General features: G+C 45.3%; 2 protein-coding genes across 2 annotated transcripts in view; both read left to right on the top strand.

Moving 5' to 3' along the window:
• LOC308378873 (transcriptional enhancer factor TEF-1-like) overlaps positions 1-11,361 on the top strand; it is an 83,720-nt gene extending 72,359 nt beyond the window's left edge. The window contains exons 10-13 of the mRNA XM_080855882.1: positions 8,056-8,229; positions 9,903-10,043; positions 10,730-10,882; positions 11,065-11,361. Of these exons, the coding sequence (XP_080712008.1) occupies positions 8,056-8,229; positions 9,903-10,043; positions 10,730-10,882; positions 11,065-11,178 (582 nt within the window). The 3' untranslated portion in view covers positions 11,179-11,361. The remainder of the gene's footprint in view (positions 1-8,055; positions 8,230-9,902; positions 10,044-10,729; positions 10,883-11,064) is intronic.
• Positions 11,362-18,832: 7,471 nt separating this feature from the next.
• The window catches only part of LOC308379711 (ras association domain-containing protein 10-like), a gene marked incomplete at both ends in the record, with an annotated part of 1,371 nt that continues 1,145 nt past the window's right edge, over positions 18,833-19,058 (top strand). Inside the window, one exon of the mRNA XM_080856963.1 lies at positions 18,833-19,058. This exon is cut by the window's right edge and continues 1,145 nt beyond it. Coding sequence (XP_080713089.1) covers positions 18,833-19,058 — 226 coding nt within the window.

Raw genomic sequence — 19,058 nt, 5'->3', positions numbered from 1 at the left:
GAAAAAAAAGAAGCCATTTCCTAGGAATCAGACTTTCTCCCAGATACCAAGGAATACACTTCTATTAGTTGAAGTCCTGTGTCTACCAGTCATGCCTTTTGCACTATATGTCGGTCCACATTTAGCATTGCCCATAGTGGACTCTATGATGTTAAGACACACATGTCTGCCATCAAACACAAAACAGCCAGCACCCAAGTCCAGGGGAATAATAGTCTGCTGTCAATGGGTTTTGAGACCCAGTCCAGTGGCATGACCCTGACTGAGAAAGTCACCTTGATTTTATTTTATAAGGGTTGCATTTTGTGTACAGAAACTTATAAAATATGAGATACTTCCACCATAATATGAAAAGTTTGCCAAAATACACTATGACACAGCCAAATTCACGTGATTAAGAAAAGAGAGACCCTCTCAAAGTGAGCTTAAAGTCTATGAGTCTACGTTTGTAGGCTGAATGCCAAAATATTGTTTCTTTTACAAGTACATATCAACATTTTGCCCGTTGCACCCATTAACGCAGTACAGATTTCACTTAAGGAAAAATACTAATTTACTGGGGAAAATACTAATTTTGGAATCATTGAGTACAGATTGGCACACCACAATGTTGGCAATACTGCCTAGGCTATTTATTTGTGAATACAGTAGGTCCTGTGATTTAATGTTTGCATATAGGCTACACAGCAGGTTAGATTTAAAAGCCCGCGTTAACATGATGGTGACGTGGCCTATCGGCTAGCCTTTAAGAAAAAGATAGCTTCATTCATTCATTCATTCATTCATTCATTCAAAAGTGTTTTATTTAAAGAACGTTTGATTACATCATTATATAATATGAACCATTTTAAAAGACATTCTATCTACTTCTTAACTTAGGGTGAAAGTCAACAAGTGAACATTTCAGAGATAAAGGTAAAAAATGAGTGGAGCAAAAAGGAGGAAGCTTACAGAGTTCTTCAAAAGGTGGGCAGCTGCTATCCAAGACATCATTTTGAAATAATGAAGCTAGGCCCATGTGCAGAAGTCACTGTAACCAAGCTGTGATTTGTTGCTAGATCTTTTCATCCTGATAGTGTGTCTGTCATGTCTTAAGTGCTGTCTCTTCCTCCACTAAACTAAAAATGCAGAGTTGAACAGAACAGGGATTAGGATGGAGCTGAGGGCAGAGGAGGTGAGGCTGGACAGGGCACAGAAGCTGAGGATGGACAGGGCAGAGATGAGGACACTGAGGGCAGAGGAGGTGAGGCGGGACAGGGCAGAGGAGCTGAGGCTGGACAGGGCAGAGATGAGGACACTGAGGGCAGAGATGAGGACACTGAGGGCAGAGGAGCTGAGGATGGACAGGGCAGAGATGAGGACACTGAGGGCAGAGATGAGGACACTGAGGGCAGAGATGAGGACACTGAGGGCAGAGGAGCTGAGGATGGACAGGGCAGAGATGAGGACACTGAGGGCAGAGATGAGGACACTGAGGGCAGAGGAGCTGAGGATGGACAGGGCAGAGATGAGGACACTGAGGGCAGAGGAGATGAGGACACTGAGGGCAGAGATGAGGACACTGAGGGCAGAGATGAGGACACTGAGGGCAGAGATGAGGACACTGAGGGCAGAGATGAGGACACTGAGGGCAGAGATGAGGACACTGAGGGCAGAGGAGCTGAGGATGGACAGGGCAGAGATGAGGACACTGAGGGCAGAGGAGCTGAGGATGGACAGGGCAGAGATGAGGACACTGAGGGCAGAGGAGGTGAGGATGGACAGGGCAGAGGAGCTGAGGACACTGAGGGCAGAGGAGCTGAGGATGGACCGGGCAGAGGAGCTCAGGATGGACAGGGAGGGACAGGTGCAGAGGATGAGCATGTAGGTGCAACTGACAACTTCCCTGACTGCTGGAAGAGACGGCTATATGATTATTTAAAAAAAAACTACCCATTTCTTGTGGCAAAAAATAAAAAATTGGGATGTGAAACATGCGGTGCGGCATCATCACTTGGGGCAGACAGAACAGGGAAACTCAGATACACATTTTCCAGTGAATGGCAAAACTGCAGAGTAGGTCCATATGGCAGTAGTACAGAGAAGCAAATGAAATCTTTAAGAAAAAAAAAAAATGAACATTGAAAAAACAAGGTGAGCAAGCTCTTGGGTCAAGTTTTTTGAAAACACAAGGTGAAATTTTAGCATCAACTCACAATGTCTTTAGGACAGCGTACTACCTGGCAAAAGGCAACAGGCCTTACTCTGATCATCTTAACCTAATAGAGCTACAGAGGATGAATGGTGCAAATGTTGGCCGTGTACTCCATTCCAACGTCACATGTGCAGACATAGTGCATTTCATATCTGTAGAGATGAGACAGGCATTACTGAATAGTATTAAACAGACTCAGCCAAAGCTCACAGCTATTGTGGATGAAAGCACCTCATTCAGTAAGAAATCGTGTCTCATTGTGTACCTCAGAACATCTGTCCATGATTCTGAGCCTCTTACGTTCTTCTTAGATTTGCTTGAATTAGAAAGTACAACAGCAGATGGAATCACTGGTGATTTACTCAAATGCCTCTTAAAACATGGTCTTCATGATGATTTTCTAAAAGAATGTCTGGTGGGTTTCTGCTCTGATGGAGCTGCCGTAATGGTGGGGAAAAAGAATGGAGTGTACACACAACTTCAAACTAAGTTCCCAGGTCTCATTGGTTGGCACTGTCTGAACCACAGGTTGGAGTTGTCTGTGTCAGATGCTGTGAAGACATGCACTGAGACCAACCACTTCACAGCTGTCCTTGACAAGTTGTACTGCCTATACCATCAGTCACCCAAGAACCTTAGAGAACTTGATGCTGCAGCTTCTGAGGTTGGTGTCTTAGGAGAATCGGTAGAGTCTTAGGGGTAAGGTGTGTGTCTTAGGAGAATCGGTAGAGTCTTAGGGGTAAGGTGTGTGTCTTAGGAGAATCGGTAGAGTCTTAGGGGTAAGGTGTGTGTCTTAGGAGAATCGGTAGAGTCTTAGGGGTAAGGTGTGTGTCTTAGGAGAATCGGTAGAGTCTTAGGGGTAAGGTGTGTGTCTTAGGAGAATGGGTAGAGTCTTAGGGGTAAGGTGGGTGGCTTCATCTTTCTGAACAGTGAAAGCCATTTGGATGATTTATGCTGCACTCCACAGTCATCTCACAGCTGCAGGTCAAGATGTTAACAGAACATCAAGTGAGAGATCTATGTATTCGGGCCTAGCTGTTCAATTGAGTTTGGATGCATTTCTGAGGAACCTGGGACTAATGATGGATGCTCTGGAGGAACTCAAAGACCTGTCTGAGGCCCTGCAGGCCAGAGACATTAGACTGTCTCAAGCAGTGAACCTCATTAAAAGACAGACTGATGTGTTTACCGCCATGAGTGAGGATCCAGAAAATGGCCCCTTCTATAGAAGGGCATGTGAGGCAGTGCAGCAAGGGTCTTTCAATGGCATAGCACTTCATGGTGATAGAGGGCAGAAGGTCATCAACCCAACCCAGTTTTATGAGGCCTTATGCCAGAGCATGAAGGAAAGAATGGTGAGGAGTGAAGAGGAGTCTCTCTTCACCAAGATTAACATCTTGAATCCTGAAACATGGCCGAGCCCTCTACCTGTGATGTATGGGGAAAGTGAGTTAAAGGAACTCTGTGACCAGGTAAAAGTTGGTTTCACTGGAGTGAAACAAGCCTACCTTGAGTACAAAAACAAACCAGACACAATGCAAAAGGCCCTTCTCACACTTAGACATGCCGTTAATACCATTTCTGTCAGCAGTGCAGAGTGTGAGAGGGGGTTTTCAGAGATGAATAATGTTGTGACTCCATTGAGATCGAAATTGAATGTGGAGAATGTGTCGGCTTTGATGTTCATTAAACTGGTTGGCCCTCCTCTCAAATCTTGGAAGCCCACCAGGTTTGTCAGAAAGTGGGTGGCAACCAGAAGGTCAGCTGATCACTTGGCCTGTAGGAAAAGGGAAAGTAATGATGTGGTTTCTCCATATCCTTTAAAAATGCAGTTAGATATCAGTATTTAATACTATGCATATTATAATCGTTATAATATTATAATTCGTTTCCCTGAGTTAGAATAACATTAGCACCTCCTATCGTCACCCGAAATTATTGCATGGAGGACGTCCTTCCTTTTGCTCAGGGGAGGAAAGACCTCCCTAGCGTCTGAGTCTGCGCCAACATCGCTTAACCAATAAACAACGGATTTGGCGCGGATGTATGGAAAGCCAAAAATGACATAATTAAAAATAAATACATATGTAAAAATGTGAGTCATAAATAAATAAAATGACTAAAAATGCACCAAAGAAAAGCATTAGAAAAAATATATCATGCAGTTATGTGAATGGAAATGGAAAATGAGTCCTTTTTATTTACTGTTACATTTATTTACGCTTACATTAATTCCCAAATTCATTTCTTCCTCCTTTTATTTTTCTATTTATTTACTGTTACATTTATTTACGCTTACATTAATTCCCAAATTCATTTCTTCCTCCTTTTATTTTTCTATTTATTTACACGTACTATTTCCCGTACCGTATTTATTTTTTCTCGCGCCTTTGTCATTTCTTTCTCCTGCATTTACATTTCTGGCTGCATTTATGTCTGTATTCTTTCTTGTGTCAGTATGCAAATGAGGTGGGCTATCATTGGCCGGCGCACCGTCTCACTCATTGGTCGAGCTGCTAGACCTCTGGCCTAAGTGTAGGTGAGAAGCTGTATGAAGAAGTGATCGGAGGAGATTAAAAGATATTTTGATGCCATTTGAATAACAATTTTTTTTAATGAATCCACCGATCACATGGAGTGTGGTGGCGAGGGAGCTTCGAGGCCTCGCAGAGATGGCTGAGACCTTGACTCCGGATTTCTTGCTGTTTCGGGTAGAGTCGCAGATAGCTATCGTGACAGCGTTGTCTGAGGCTACTGGTTTACAGGTGGATCCCATTCTGGAGACCTTGAATGAAGTGACTGAACAATTGACCGCAGATCTCGCCCAAATTTCGTCACAACCCCACAATGCCGTTGGGCGGCCATCGTTCAATTTGCCAGTGGAAGCAGTGGAGAGTTATTTACTGGCAGGGCTAACTGTCCGTGAAGTAGCGGATGTACTTGGAGTCAGCGAGAGGACAGTCCACCGTCTAATGGCACAGCATGGTATAAGGTGAGTCTTGGAAGATTAATCTTAATAGAGATTAAATAGAGAAGATACTAATTGGCCACTATACTGTTGTAGTATTTGTAATAGTACTGAACCAATTGTGTTAAGGGTGTCTGACTTGAGCAACGCCACTACGGACGAAGAGTTGGATGCGATGGCTAGTGTGATTTTCAGCCATCACCCAAACACTGGCTGCAATATGATGATGGGGCACCTAAAAGCGCGTGGCATACGTGTTGCAAGTAAGGTCATGTTAGCTAGCACAGTTGGCATTTGCATCGCAACCATAGCTGCCAACTTGCTGTAGGCCTTATTGTGTGTTTACTTTTTATGTGAAGGGCGACGAGTGCGAGAGTCAATGCATCGCGTTGATCCACAGGGGAGTAGAGCACGCAGTCTTCAGTTGACTCTGAGAAGACGGAGATACACCGTTGATGGCTGAAAATCACACTAGCCATCGCATCCAACTCTTCAGTACTATTACAAATACTACAACAGTATAGTGGCCAATTAGTATCTTCTCTATTTAATCTCTATTAAGATTAATCTTCCAAGACTCACCTTATACCATGCTGTGCCATTAGACGGTGGACTGTCCTCTCGCTGACTCCAAGTACATCCGCTACTTCACGGACAGTTAGCCCTGCCAGTAAATAACTCTCCACTGCTTCCACTGGCAAATTGAACGATGGCCGCCCAACGGCATTGTGGGGTTGTGACGAAATTTGGGCGAGATCTGCGGTCAATTGTTCAGTCACTTCATTCAAGGTCTCCAGAATGGGATCCACCTGTAAACCAGTAGCCTCAGACAACGCTGTCACGATAGCTATCTGCGACTCTACCCGAAACAGCAAGAAATCCGGAGTCAAGGTCTCAGCCATCTCTGCGAGGCCTCGAAGCTCCCTCGCCACCACACTCCATGTGATCGGTGGATTCATTAAAAAAAATTGTTATTCAAATGGCATCAAAATATCTTTTAATCTCCTCCGATCACTTCTTCATACAGCTTCTCACCTACACTTAGGCCAGAGGTCTAGCAGCTCGACCAATGAGTGAGACGGTGCGCCGGCCAATGATAGCCCACCTCATTTGCATACTGACACAAGAAAGAATACAGACATAAATGCAGCCAGAAATGTAAATGCAGGAGAAAGAAATGACAAAGGCGCGAGAAAAAATAAATACGGTACGGGAAATAGTACGTGTAAATAAATAGAAAAATAAAAGGAGGAAGAAATGAATTTGGGAATTAATGTAAGCGTAAATAAATGTAACAGTAAATAAATAGAAAAATAAAAGGAGGAAGAAATGAATTTGGGAATTAATGTAAGCGTAAATAAATGTAACAGTAAATAAAAAGGACTCATTTTCCATTTCCATTCACATAACTGCATGATATATTTTTTCTAATGCTTTTCTTTGGTGCATTTTTAGTCATTTTATTTATTTATGACTCACATTTTTACATATGTATTTATTTTTAATTATGTCATTTTTGGCTTTCCATACGGATGGAGGGGTTTGGAAATAATACAGAAAGAAGTTTCCCTCTTCAACCATTCTACTGTAGGATATCGATAGAACTTCACCCTTGAAGATTGTAGTATAAAGATTGCAAATAAAGAGATGTGCAATGGAGAACGAAGACAGTACCGGTACATGTTTTATTGAACAAATTGTTTCATACATTTAGCTACAGAGAGAAGGTTACTATCAAAACAACAGGGAGACCACTTCCAAAAATCCAAGTCACTAAACCCAATGGTAAAACCGCTGCCATTAATGCTAACTGGTATGCGAAATACTCATGGCTCACTGGTACCATTACAAACAATCGACTATACTGTTTTGTTTAAATCGTTCATAGGCCTATTGTTAGTCTGACTGATCTTGTTGAGCTGACATTCTGAATGGAAATTGTTAATTAATGTTTTAGAACGCGATGTGTTTCGTATCTATTCTGATTAGCCTATGTTGTCATATTAGGCTACTTTGAGTGATGGCTGTATCTGTCATAATCTTAGCAGCAATTATAGGAAGTTTTTGTTTTTGCAATTTTAGAGAACAAAGGTAATTCACTCAGGGTTTGTACTTTTTCCATAGGCCTATTTGTTTTCTATAGGCTTAAAACATCTGCTAAGACAGACACATAGCCTAAACATACAAATATATTTCTGTCTTAATCAAATTCAGTCCACCCCTAAGTGATCAATGCACATTGACCAACATTCTGAAACATCCATTAACATCCACATTTGCCACAAACAATGTTAGGCTTGCAGCCCATGTTAATAGTTGCAAAATAATCTTCTTTTACTTGTTGCCTTTGTTACTTGTTGTTTAATATTGTGGAAAGGATGTTAGTGCATGATGCATCACTTTTGGGTCTTGTTTCTTAATTTTTCTTAAAACAATTGCAGCTGAAAATAAAATTAGTCAAATAATAACCAATAGCTTCAGTAATTGAGGGGGGAAATAGGCCCAATGATAGGCCCAGAATTTTGTATTTAGTTTTTCAAATCAAGAGTAGGCCTTATTTGACCAATTGGCTTTGCATCCTTTCCTTCTGGCCTTGTCTAGTCCAAAGACATGCTGCCTACCAGCTGTCGAAGTACAATGGTGCCACACTGGTGGCTTTGTATCAATTTGATCCCTGCCTGCTATTTTTTACTGTAGTTCAAACACCCTGAAACAACTTGTATCTCACATACTTATGCCACCAACAGAGTAAGCAGGCCAATGGCAACCAAGTGCGCAGTCCTTCCTCCCTCACTTCCACCAGCCACCACTGAGACACACACACACACGTAGCCACTATCTCACACACAAACACACACACACACACTCATGCTGCCTCTCCTATCTCTTGCAGTACAACAAGCACCTGTTTGTGCAGATCGGCCAGACCAACCACTCACACAGCGACACTCTGCTAGAGTCGGTGGACATCCGTCAGATCTACGACAAGTTCCCCGAGAAGAAGGGGGGGCTCAAGGAGCTCTTCGCCAAGGGGCCGCAAAACGCTTTCTTCCTCATCAAGTTCTGGGTCAGTTTCAGACAGCACACACACACACACACACACACACACACACACACACACACACACACACTGAGCACTTAACACTGGCATGGCCTACCTTGGGCATAATTCCCCACTTTGAGTGGTGACACTACGTCATTCACTGTCAGTAAAAGAAGACTGCAGTGTCTTCCGTGAGCAGAGTGTAAGAGAAGTTTACTGTGTGTGTGTTGACCTTTGACCTTTGTCTCTGCCCTGACTAGAGAGTTCAGGATTAGTCGATGTATGGATTAGTCGATGTATGGATTAGTCGATGTATGGATTAGGAGATGTATGGATTAGGAGATGTATGGATTAGTAGATGTATGGATTAGGAGATGTATGGATTAGTAGATGTATGGATTAGGAGATGTATGGATTAGGAGATGTATGGATTAGGAGATGTATGGATTAGTAGATGTATGGATTAGTAGATGTATGGATTAGGAGATGTATGGATTAGGAGATGTATGGATTAGGAGATGTATGGATTAGTAGATGTATGGATTAGTAGATGTATGGATTAGTAGATGTATGGATTAGGAGATGTATGGATTAGTAGATGTATGGATTAGTAGACGTATGGATTAGGAGATGTATGGATAACGTGAACCTTAGTATTGATTAACTATCATTATTAATATGTATAATGAGTATGTTTAGAGGATTGATTAACTGTCATTATTAATACGTACGATTAGTCTGTTATGAGTATTGATTAACTGTCATTATTAATACGTACGATTAGTCTGTTTAGAGTATTGATTAACTGTCATTTTTAATACGTACAATGAGTCTGGATGAAATCTGGTTAGATCTGATTGGATTGATCTTGTTGTGGGGTTTTGTGTTTAGTCCAAATCAGAGCACTGAATAGCTGTGTGAAACAGCAATTCAATTCAATTCAATTTTATTTGTATAGCGCCATAACAATACAATTGCCTCTAGGCGCTTAACAGAGCCCAGAGCCTGAACCCCCTTAGTGCATGCACAATGGCAACAGGGGCAAGGAAAAACTCCCTGTTAGGCAGGAAGAAACCTTAAGCAGAACCACGGCACATAAGGGGGGACCCATCTGCTTGAGGTCGGCCGGGTGGAGACAGGAAGGTGGGAAGGGGGGAAGGGGGAGGGTTGTGTGGCAGAAGGGGAAAGGAAGCAACAGGACATAGTATGTATACAGACATCCGGTGGTAAATACATGATATAAGCAAGACCAGATTACTGTGTCAATAGGGATACTGTTACAGGGGTAAGGGATGTAGGGACAGAGAAACATTTCAGTGGTGGCAATAATGTATATTGTATATAAATGCTAGCATAGGGTATTGGGTAGAGTAGGTGTACGGCAATGCAGTGGCGGTGGGTGCGATTGGCCGAGGGTTTCTCCAGGTAGACCAGGTGGAGAGACTACAGCAGCGTCCCATGGCGGAGGTACCTCCTAGCAGCAAGAGTTGTGATGTGCTAGATTTGGACAAGCCCATTCAGTTTCAGTTTCGGGGAGACAACGGGAATAGCATTGGCTAGTCATTTTGTGTGTGTGTGTGTGTGTTTCTGTTTATGGTTGTGTGTTTCTGTTTCTGTGTACGTGTATCTATGAATGGAGGGTGTATGCATATGTGTGCGCCTGTGTACATTTCTGTGTTTGTGTGGGTGTGTTTCAGGCGGACCTGAACTGTAACATCCAGGACGAGAGCGGGGCGTTCTACGGAGTGACGAGTCAGTATGACAGTGCAGAGAACATGACCATCACCTGCTCCACTAAGGTCTGCTCCTTCGGCAAACAGGTGGTGGAGAAAGTAGAGGTGGGCAGCTACGTCTGTGTGTCTGTCTGTGTGCACGTCTGTCTGTCTGTGTGTATGTCTGTCTGTCTGTCTGTGTGTCTGTGTCTGTCTGTATGTCTGTCTGTGTGCACGTCTGTCTGTGTGTCTGTATGTCTGTCTGTCTGTCTGTGTGTCTGTGTCTGTCTGTATGTCTGTCTGTGTGTCTGTGTGTATGACTGTCTGTGTGCACGTCTCTCTGTGTGCACGTCTGTCTGTGTGTCTGTGTCTGTCTGTGTCTGTCTGTCTGTCTGTGTGTATGACTGTCTGTGTGTCTATCTGTGTGCACGTCTGTCTGTGTGTCTGTGTCTGTCTGTATGTCTGTCTGTGTGTCTATCTGTGTGCACGTCTGTGTCTGCCTGTATGTCTGTCTGTGTGTACGTCTGTCTGTGTGTCTGTGTCTGTCTGTATGTCTGTCTGTGTGTATGACTGTGTGTGTACGTCTCTCTGTGTGTACGTCTCTCTGTGTGTACGTCTCTCTGTGTGTATGTGTCTGTGTGTGTGTCTGTGGGTGGTTTTGTGCCTGTGTGCGTGTGTGTGTGTGTGTTTGTGTAATAATGTGTGATCCACCTGCACAACATATTATGGATTCCTAATTCCAGTGGTTTAAAGTAGTTGTTTTGCCTGTTGGTGTAACTGTGTGTGTGTGTGTGTGTGTGTGTGTGTTTTAGACGGAGTATGCACGCTTTGAGAACGGCCGCTTTGTGTACCGCATTAGTCGCTCTCCCATGTGTGAGTACATGATCAACTTCATCCACAAGCTCAAGCACCTGCCCGAGAGGTACATGATGAACAGTGTACTGGAGAACTTCACCATACTTCTGGTACGTGTGTGTGTGTGTGTGTGTGTGTGTGTGTGTGTGTGTGTGTGTGTGTATGTGTGTGCGCGCCTTAGAGACACATGATGAACGGCTTGAGAACTTTACATTACTGCTGTATGTGCATATTAATATTCTATCTGTGCAATGTGTGTGTGTGTGTGTGTGTGTGTGTGTGTGTGTTTTAGGTGGTGACTAACAGAGATACCCAGGAGACATTGCTGTGTATGGCGTGTGTGTTTGAGGTGTCCAACAGCGAGCACGGAGCCCAACACACCATCTACCGCCTCGTCAAGGAGTGACACACACACACACACACACTCCCTCAACCCCTAGCCCTAGCCCTAGCCCCGCTCTCAGCTCCATCCCCATTGGCTGAGAACCTTGACAGAAGTGGCAGTGCCTCTAGCTCCGCCTACCCAGCGCTTGTCGCTGGTGATTGGGTGAAATTGTGTCTTATTTTTTTGGTTTGTTTCGTCGGTGTAAATAGTGTGTGTTTGTGTGTGTGTGTGTGTGTGTGTGTGTGTGTGTGTGTGTGTGTGTGTGACTGCAGCTGTGATGCGGTACTCTCATATGATGTTGTGAAGATGTGGGTGTGGCCTCATAATTATGTACATATGACATATGATGTGGGAGGGGCTCAGTCCTTGGTCAGAAGAGAATCAAAACAATTTAAAACAATAATAAATAAATAATTATAATACAATTATAATACAATGAAATAAATAAAAACATACTCCAATTCCATCTCCCAACAGTGCCAGAGCACACAGGTCACACACACCCACTCTTCCCCTGACAGCCCCAGAATGTTAGTGTGTGTGATACGGAGGGGTGTGGTGTGGGTGTGTGTGTGTGTTGTGCTAACGTAGCATCTGGCTTTGAGGTTTGTTGACCTGACCCCTGCTGAGCCCCTCCTCTGATTGGTCAGTGCCTTTAGGAGGGCGGGACCACACATGCTTTTGACCAGTAGGTAGAGAGCGTGCCACCGAGCCTTAGCGACAGCCGCCGGCCTTAGCGACAGCTGAAAAGGATGAATCTTTGATACTTTATCAGAATGCCTACAGAAGCCACTTTTCTACAGGTCACGTGTGTGTGTGTGTGTGTTTGTGTGTGTGTGTGTGTGTGTGTGTGTGTGTGTCACATGTATATAGTCTGGAGAGACACAAGGTCACTAGCCTTCTCCCCGTGAAGTCCAAACTGCCGAATGTGTGTGTTTGTGTCGTCCTGAATGTCTGTGTGTGTGTGTGTGTGTTTGTGTCATCCTGAATGTGTGTGTGTGTGTGTGTGTGTGTAGTCCTGAATGTGCGTGTGAGCATTTCTATTCTTACATCCCTTTTCCAAAGAGAAGTCATTGAAAAAGCTGAAGTCTTTTTGACCCAGAGCTTGAGACAGGTGAATGTGGTACTGACCGCTGTTATTCTATGTGAGTGTGTGTGTGTGTGTGTATGTGTGTATGTGTGTATGACAGTGCCCCCCCCCCACCCCCTTACCCCCATCCCAGTGAAGAGACGTGACATAAGAACACTAACTACCACCCCATCCACACATACTACACACACACAAACACAAACACACACACACACACACACGCACACACACACACACACACACACACGTACTACACAAACACACAGAATCAGTTTTTCTGTGCTGCTCCTTGATGTTGGACAACCTAAGAGAGAAAAACACTACACACAGACACACACTACACACACCACACTACACACAGACACACACTACACACACCACACAGACACACACCACACACACCACACATACAACACACTACACACACCACACAGACACACACTACACACTACACACAGACACACACTACACCAGTGGTCCCCAATTATTTTTCCCCAAGGGCCAAATTATGTAAAGCAAGTGAGGCTGAGGGCCAACAACCCCCCCCCCCCCCCCCAAAAAAATGACAGCGGTTAAAAAAAATAACAGTTTTTATTAGTGCTGTCAAACGATTAAAATATTTAATCACGATTAATCGCAAATTAATGAATCGCAAATTTTATTTTAATGCTCTTATCATGGAAAAGTGGATTGGCTTGCTTTATGCAATGTTTTATTTTATTGAAAAACAACATTGCCAAACAGGGGTGTACAAAATAAAATTATAAAGTGCACATTTCAGACTCTGCTGAAAAGCTGCCCGTTGACATTTTCAGACAACAGTGAAGCTCGCTTCTTTTGCACAACTTTTAAAAGGTAAACTTTCTATTCAGAAGCTTTTTATCAAACATTTCGCCGTATCGCGCTCACCATCACTCAAACCGTAACGTTAGCCTACTACACAGTTTGCGAGGCCAAAAAGAATGTTAATCTTAAAAAAAAAAAAAATCTTTTTTTTTTTTTTTTTTTTTTTTTTTACGACGTCGCGGGCCAAAAATGTGCCGTACCCGGGCCGGATCTGGCCCACGGGCCGCCATTTGGGGACCACTGCACTACACACACCACACATACAACACTACACACAGACACACACTACACACACCACACACACAACACAGACCATGGTTTGCGACTAGAACACAGTACAGACACACTACTGTGGTTGTTATTGTAAACATCCAACACACACCCCTTATGGCTCTATACAAGAGAGTGCACACACACACACTACATTTATTTATGATAAGGCTCAACTTCCACTGCTCCACTCCTGAACGCGCACACACACACACACACACACACACACCTTTAATGAACTCACCACACTCACTCACTCTACTTTCCAGGGAGATGAACAAACTAGGCTTCTAGTCAGAAGAAAACACACACACATCCATCACTGAGACCTGCAGTGTCCACCATGTGCCTTACATGTATCTCCACTCCCACACTCTAGAGAGCGCTGTGCTGCGCCGCTCATTCAAACCAAAGTCGGACACACTCCACACGGCGGTTTTACATGTTTTATCAGAAAACACTAGCTCCACCACACACACACACTAACATAACATTACCCTACCCTGTGTGTGTGTGTGTGTGTGTGTGTGTGTGTGTGTGTGTGTGTGTGTGTGTGTGTGTGTGTGTGTGTTTGCGTGTGTGTGTGTTTCTGCCTTCTCTAACCTGTGTTTCTCTGTGACTCGAGCCTTAATCAGTATCGACTCGAAACCCTTAAAGACACTAGAGCTGTGAACCCAACTTAACCCCTTCGTCATGCCAATACTGCCAAAGTTGCCCCCCCCCCCCCCCCCCCCCCACACACACACACACACAGAGAACCGTGCCTTAGTGTGGCCCCCCCACCCCCCTCAGGGACACACAGATGTGCTGCTGCAGGATGTGGTACAGGTCTCTAAAGACCCTGAGGTGGATCTGGTCTGAGGTGGATCAAAACTAAAACCAAATGAAGGGCAGCGGCTTAAAGAGGTGGAAAGACCCCAAGATCCCTAACCTTATCACCGCCACACCTCTGTGTCCCCTCAGTCCTCCACACCTCTGTGTCCCTCAGTCCTCCACACCTCTGTGTCCCCTCAGTCCTCCACACCTCTGTGTCCCCTCAGTCCTCCACACCTCTGTGTCCCCTCAGTCCTCCACACCTCTGTGTCCCCTCAGTCCTCCACACCTCAGTCCTCCACACCTCTGTGTCCCCTCAGTCCTCCACACCTCTGTGTCCCCTCAGTCCTCCACACCTCAGTCCTCCACACCTCTGTGTCCCCTCGTCCCTGCTGTCTCCTCTCTTCTCCTCCCCTCTCCTGTCTCCTGCTTCTGCTCTCCTCTCCTCTTCTCTCCTCCTCTCCTCCCTGTCTGCTGCTGCTGACGCTCTCTAGTGCCTTCAGTCCAGCTCCAGCAGGGCCATGAGACACGGCCAGACTAACCAAAACAAACACCCCGCACCGACGTCCCGGAACCGGACCAGCCACCACTTTGCCTTCAGCTTGTCTTTAGAACTGCCAATGAATATGGAGACCCAGTCAGTGTTCTGGTGGGGTGACGAGCTTAGAACTTCAGTCGCTCTCTTCTCCTCCTCTCCTTCTGCAGTCGCTCTCTTCTCCTCAGTGCATCCTGTCTCTCTGCAGTCGCTCTCTTCTCCTCCTCCCCTGCAGTCGCTCTCTTCTCCTCCTCTCCTTCTGCAGTCGCTCTCTTCTCCTCCTCTCCTTCTACAGTCGCTCTCTTCTCCTCCTCTCCTTCTGCAGTCGCTCTCTTCTCCTCCTCTCCTTCTACAGTCGCTCTCTTCTCCTCCTCTCCTTCTGCAGTCGCTCTCTTCTCCTCCTCTCCTTCTGCAGTCACTCTCTTCTCCTCAGTGCATCCTGTCTCTCTGCAGTCGCTCTCTTCTCCTCCTCTCCTTCTGCAGTCGCTCTCTTCTCCTCCTCTCCTTCTACAGTCGCTCTCTTCTCCTCCTCTCCTTCTGCAGTCGCTCTCTTCTCCTCCTCGCCTTCTGCAGTCACTCTCTTCTCCTCCTCTCCTTCTGCAGTCGCTCTCTTCTCCTCCTCGCCTTCTGCAGTCACTCTCTTCTCCTCCTCTCCTTCTGCAGTCGCTCTCTTCTCCTCCTCTCCTTCTACAGTCGCTCTCTTCTCCTCCCCTGCAGTCGCTCTCTTCTCCTCCTCTCCTTCTGCAGTCGCTCTCTTCTCCTCCTCTCCTTCTACAGTCGCTCTCTTCTCCTCCTCTCCTTCTGCAGTCGCTCTCTTCTCCTCCTCTCCTTCTACAGTCGCTCTCTTCTCCTCCTCTCCTTCTGCAGTCGCTCTCTTCTCCTCCTCTCCTTCTGCAGTCACTCTCTTCTCCTCAGTGCATCCTGTCTCTCTGCAGTCGCTCTCTTCTCCTCCTCTCCTGCAGTCGCTCTCTTCTCCTCCTCTCCTGCAGTCGCTCTCTTCTCCTCCTCCCCTGCAGTCACTCTCTTCTCCTCAGTGCATCCTGTCTCTCTGCAGTCTGTCTCACTTGAGCCCTCCTTCAGCAGCTCACGTCTAATTTATACAAATATTTTTAAAGTTTATTACAACTCTTGATTAACCAGCAGTGCTGAAGAAGACTGTTGAGAATGTGTGTGTGTGTGTGTGTGTGTGTGTGTGTGGCCGTTCCCCACTGTGCAAGCTACTTGAGTGATCCAGCTAAACCTTCTAGATCCTTCTAGATGATATCAGCACCTTAAATGTCCCTGTGTGTTCTTATAAAGTCAGATGACTCTTACAGGCCTTTACAGAGGAAAACTTTCATTGATCTTCGCAGATTGGCAATGATGTCCAAAAACTCCATCAGACCCCAACAGACAGCTTTATATTAAAAACTTCATCACAGTAAAGTCGTTCCCTGCAGGCACCATCAAATTCCTAAAGACTTCATCAGATTCCTAAAGACTCTTAAATACTCCTATAGACCCTAAAGACTGGCACAACCCTTGATGCACATGTGGGTGTTGACTTTTTAAGCCTCCAGATAAGCCTTATATATCCATAAAGATCTGCACAGACTCTCATGTCATACAGATCTCCAAAGACTTCATCAGAACTCTATAGGTGGCAGCAGACCAGCGCAGACCCTAAAGACTCCACTAGGTGGCAGCAGACCAGTGCAGACTCCACTAGACTGCTGCCTAAAAGCACACGTGTGTGTGTGTGTGTGTTGCAGGGAGACTCGTCCATATGATGATTCTCGTGTCCCTGTGCTTTTGTTTCACCCTTTGGCCTTTTATATGACCTGTTATTTCTCTATCACCTGTGTGTGTGTGTGTGTGTGTGTGTGTGTGTGTGTGTGTGTGTGTGTGTGTGTATGTACTTGTGTTCTTGTTCACATTAATATACATTTATGGGAGAGTTGCTGCCCTGTAAGTATGTCCCATTCAGGACATAGAAGATGGTTAATAGTGTGTGTGTGGGTGTGTGCGTGCGCTTGGTGCTGCTAATGTCATGTGATGTGTCTTGCTCCGTGTGTGTGGTTCTTGTGTTCGTACAGATTTTTCTTGAATGTTCCCAGCACTTGATTAAAGTGTAACATCTAAAACACTACAACATGACTTTACTCTGAGGATGAGTGTGTGTGTGAGTGTGTGAGTGTGAGTGAGAGCGAGAGCGAGAAAGAGAAATCTGTAGCCTGCAGTCAGATAATCTAAGCACTACATGGCATCATACTGAGGACGAGTGTGTGTGATGTCTACGACCCTCAGTCACATAATCTGTAACACTATAACCCCAGTGAGAAAGAGTAGTTTGTGTGTGTGTGTGTGTGTGTGTGTGTTTAGGTAGGTACTTCCGTTTGTGTAGATGCAGTTGTTCGTCCACACAAACACACACACACACACACACACAGTCGTCCACACAAACACAGACATACACACACACACGCAGTCCGTTCAAACACACCTGGCCTGGTCACAACAGATCCCTCTCAGGAGTTGGGTGTGACTGGGGACCAGTGAGTGAGTGTGTGTGTGTGTGTGGGTCCTGCTATGTGTACGTGTGTGTGTGTGTGTGTGTGTGTGTGTGGGTCCTGCTATGTGTACATGTGTGTGCGTGTGTGTGTGGGTCCTGCTATGTGTACGTGTTCTTTACTGCATATGGTCCTGTCCGCTGTGTAACATTTTGATGCCTTCTTGATAAAGTGGTAGATATTTTGTAGCTTTCTAGATCCTTTGTATGTATACAATATTGAATAAAACAAACAAATGTTAAGAGTAAATTGAGTGTCTTGAATTAAATGTGTCTGTCTGTGTGTGAGTGAGAGAGAAATAGAGTGTGTAAGCAAGGTGTGTGTCCTCTTACTGCTTACTGCTCTTACTGCTTACAAACACAACATGGTACATGACACATACAAAATGAATAGTGGACAAGGAGGGACTGGCTTCATCTTTCTCATTAAAACACTCCTTGCTGTAAGCTTCCTCTTCATTATTTAACACTGCTGCTTTAAACCGCTTCATTTTTATAGGAAGAGTGCTTGCAGCCCCTCTGCAGTACCACTCATGATCACCAGAAGGGGTGCTGGTTTGTAGTTGAGCTGATAATGAACCACACACTGCTGGGATTCCACTACACAGTAAGAACACAAGGGGACTTCAGTTACCATCAAAAATATACTTTTCTCTCTCTCTCTCTCTCTCTCTCTGAGGATTAGGAAGGGAATTTGAGGCAGATGTGTGTTTTGTCCTTGTCCCCTGTGTGTGTGTGTATGTGTGTGTGTGTGTGGCTGGAGGGTTTAACCCAGCTTTTGAAACAGAAGGTAAAGCTGATGATGCTGTGAACCTGACCTCTGAGAGATAGAGTTAGATTTTTTGTCTGTGTGTGTTTTGTGAGACAGGAAATTCCTTTTTTCATTTCAGCACACCATCGGGAACCAATGACCTCCACTGACCACACACACACTCACACTAACCTCACACAAACACACTGACCCTGTCTCTCTCATTCTCTTCCTCTCTGTCCTTCTCAGTCAGTTAGTGTCAAAAACCAGAAACAGTGTAGAACCAGGAGAACCAGCCTGTCAATGTGTCCCACTACAACCACACACACACACATACACATTATGCATGTATGTCAGTTATGCATGTATGTATTTATTATACTGTGACTTAATCAGTTATGTATATATGCATTATACTGTGTTGTGCTGCGGTGCAATAAACATTATGCTACAGGTTCAGGAGTTATGTGTGTGTGTGTGGGTGTGTGTGAGGGTGTGCACTGCCCGTAGACGTCTTGGTTCGGGATTGAAGTGGGCGGTGTTTAAGGGGGAGCCTTGGCTGGGCTCGAGCCGTCACGTGTTTCCAGGGGAGCGACAGGGCCGAGTTGCGTTGCCTCAGTGACGCTGGCGGAGCGCTTGTGTGGAGCTGTCCGGTGAGAGACGTCCCAAGCAGGTTGACCTGTAGACACTCGCGGTCGGTCAGTAACAGGTTGCCGACAATGATTTGGAAATACTTTAATTCGCCCTGGAAGTTATGATGCCTTAACGGACCGGAATAAAGTCTTCATAAAGTATTTTGTGGGAGAGAGACTGCATGCTGATATGGATGCGGAGGAGGGTAAGATTTCGGTGTGGGTTTGCCGGGAGGAGAAGCTCATCTCCGGCTTGTCGAAGCGGACCACCTGCGCTGACTTGGTTCGGGTTCTGCTAGAGGACAAGGACTTTCAGCCGTGTTCGGCCGCGTCCATGCTGGCGGGATCACCAGAGTCGTACTGCGTGGTGGAGAAGTGGCGAGGCTTCGAGCGCATCCTACCGAACAAGACGAAGA

Source organism: Sprattus sprattus (assembly GCF_963457725.1).
Source record: "Sprattus sprattus genome assembly, chromosome: 18".
Classification (NCBI taxonomy): Eukaryota; Metazoa; Chordata; class Actinopteri; order Clupeiformes; family Clupeidae; genus Sprattus; species Sprattus sprattus.
Note: the sequence above shows the minus strand (reverse complement) of the source record. Positions and strands in the feature narration are given on the sequence as shown.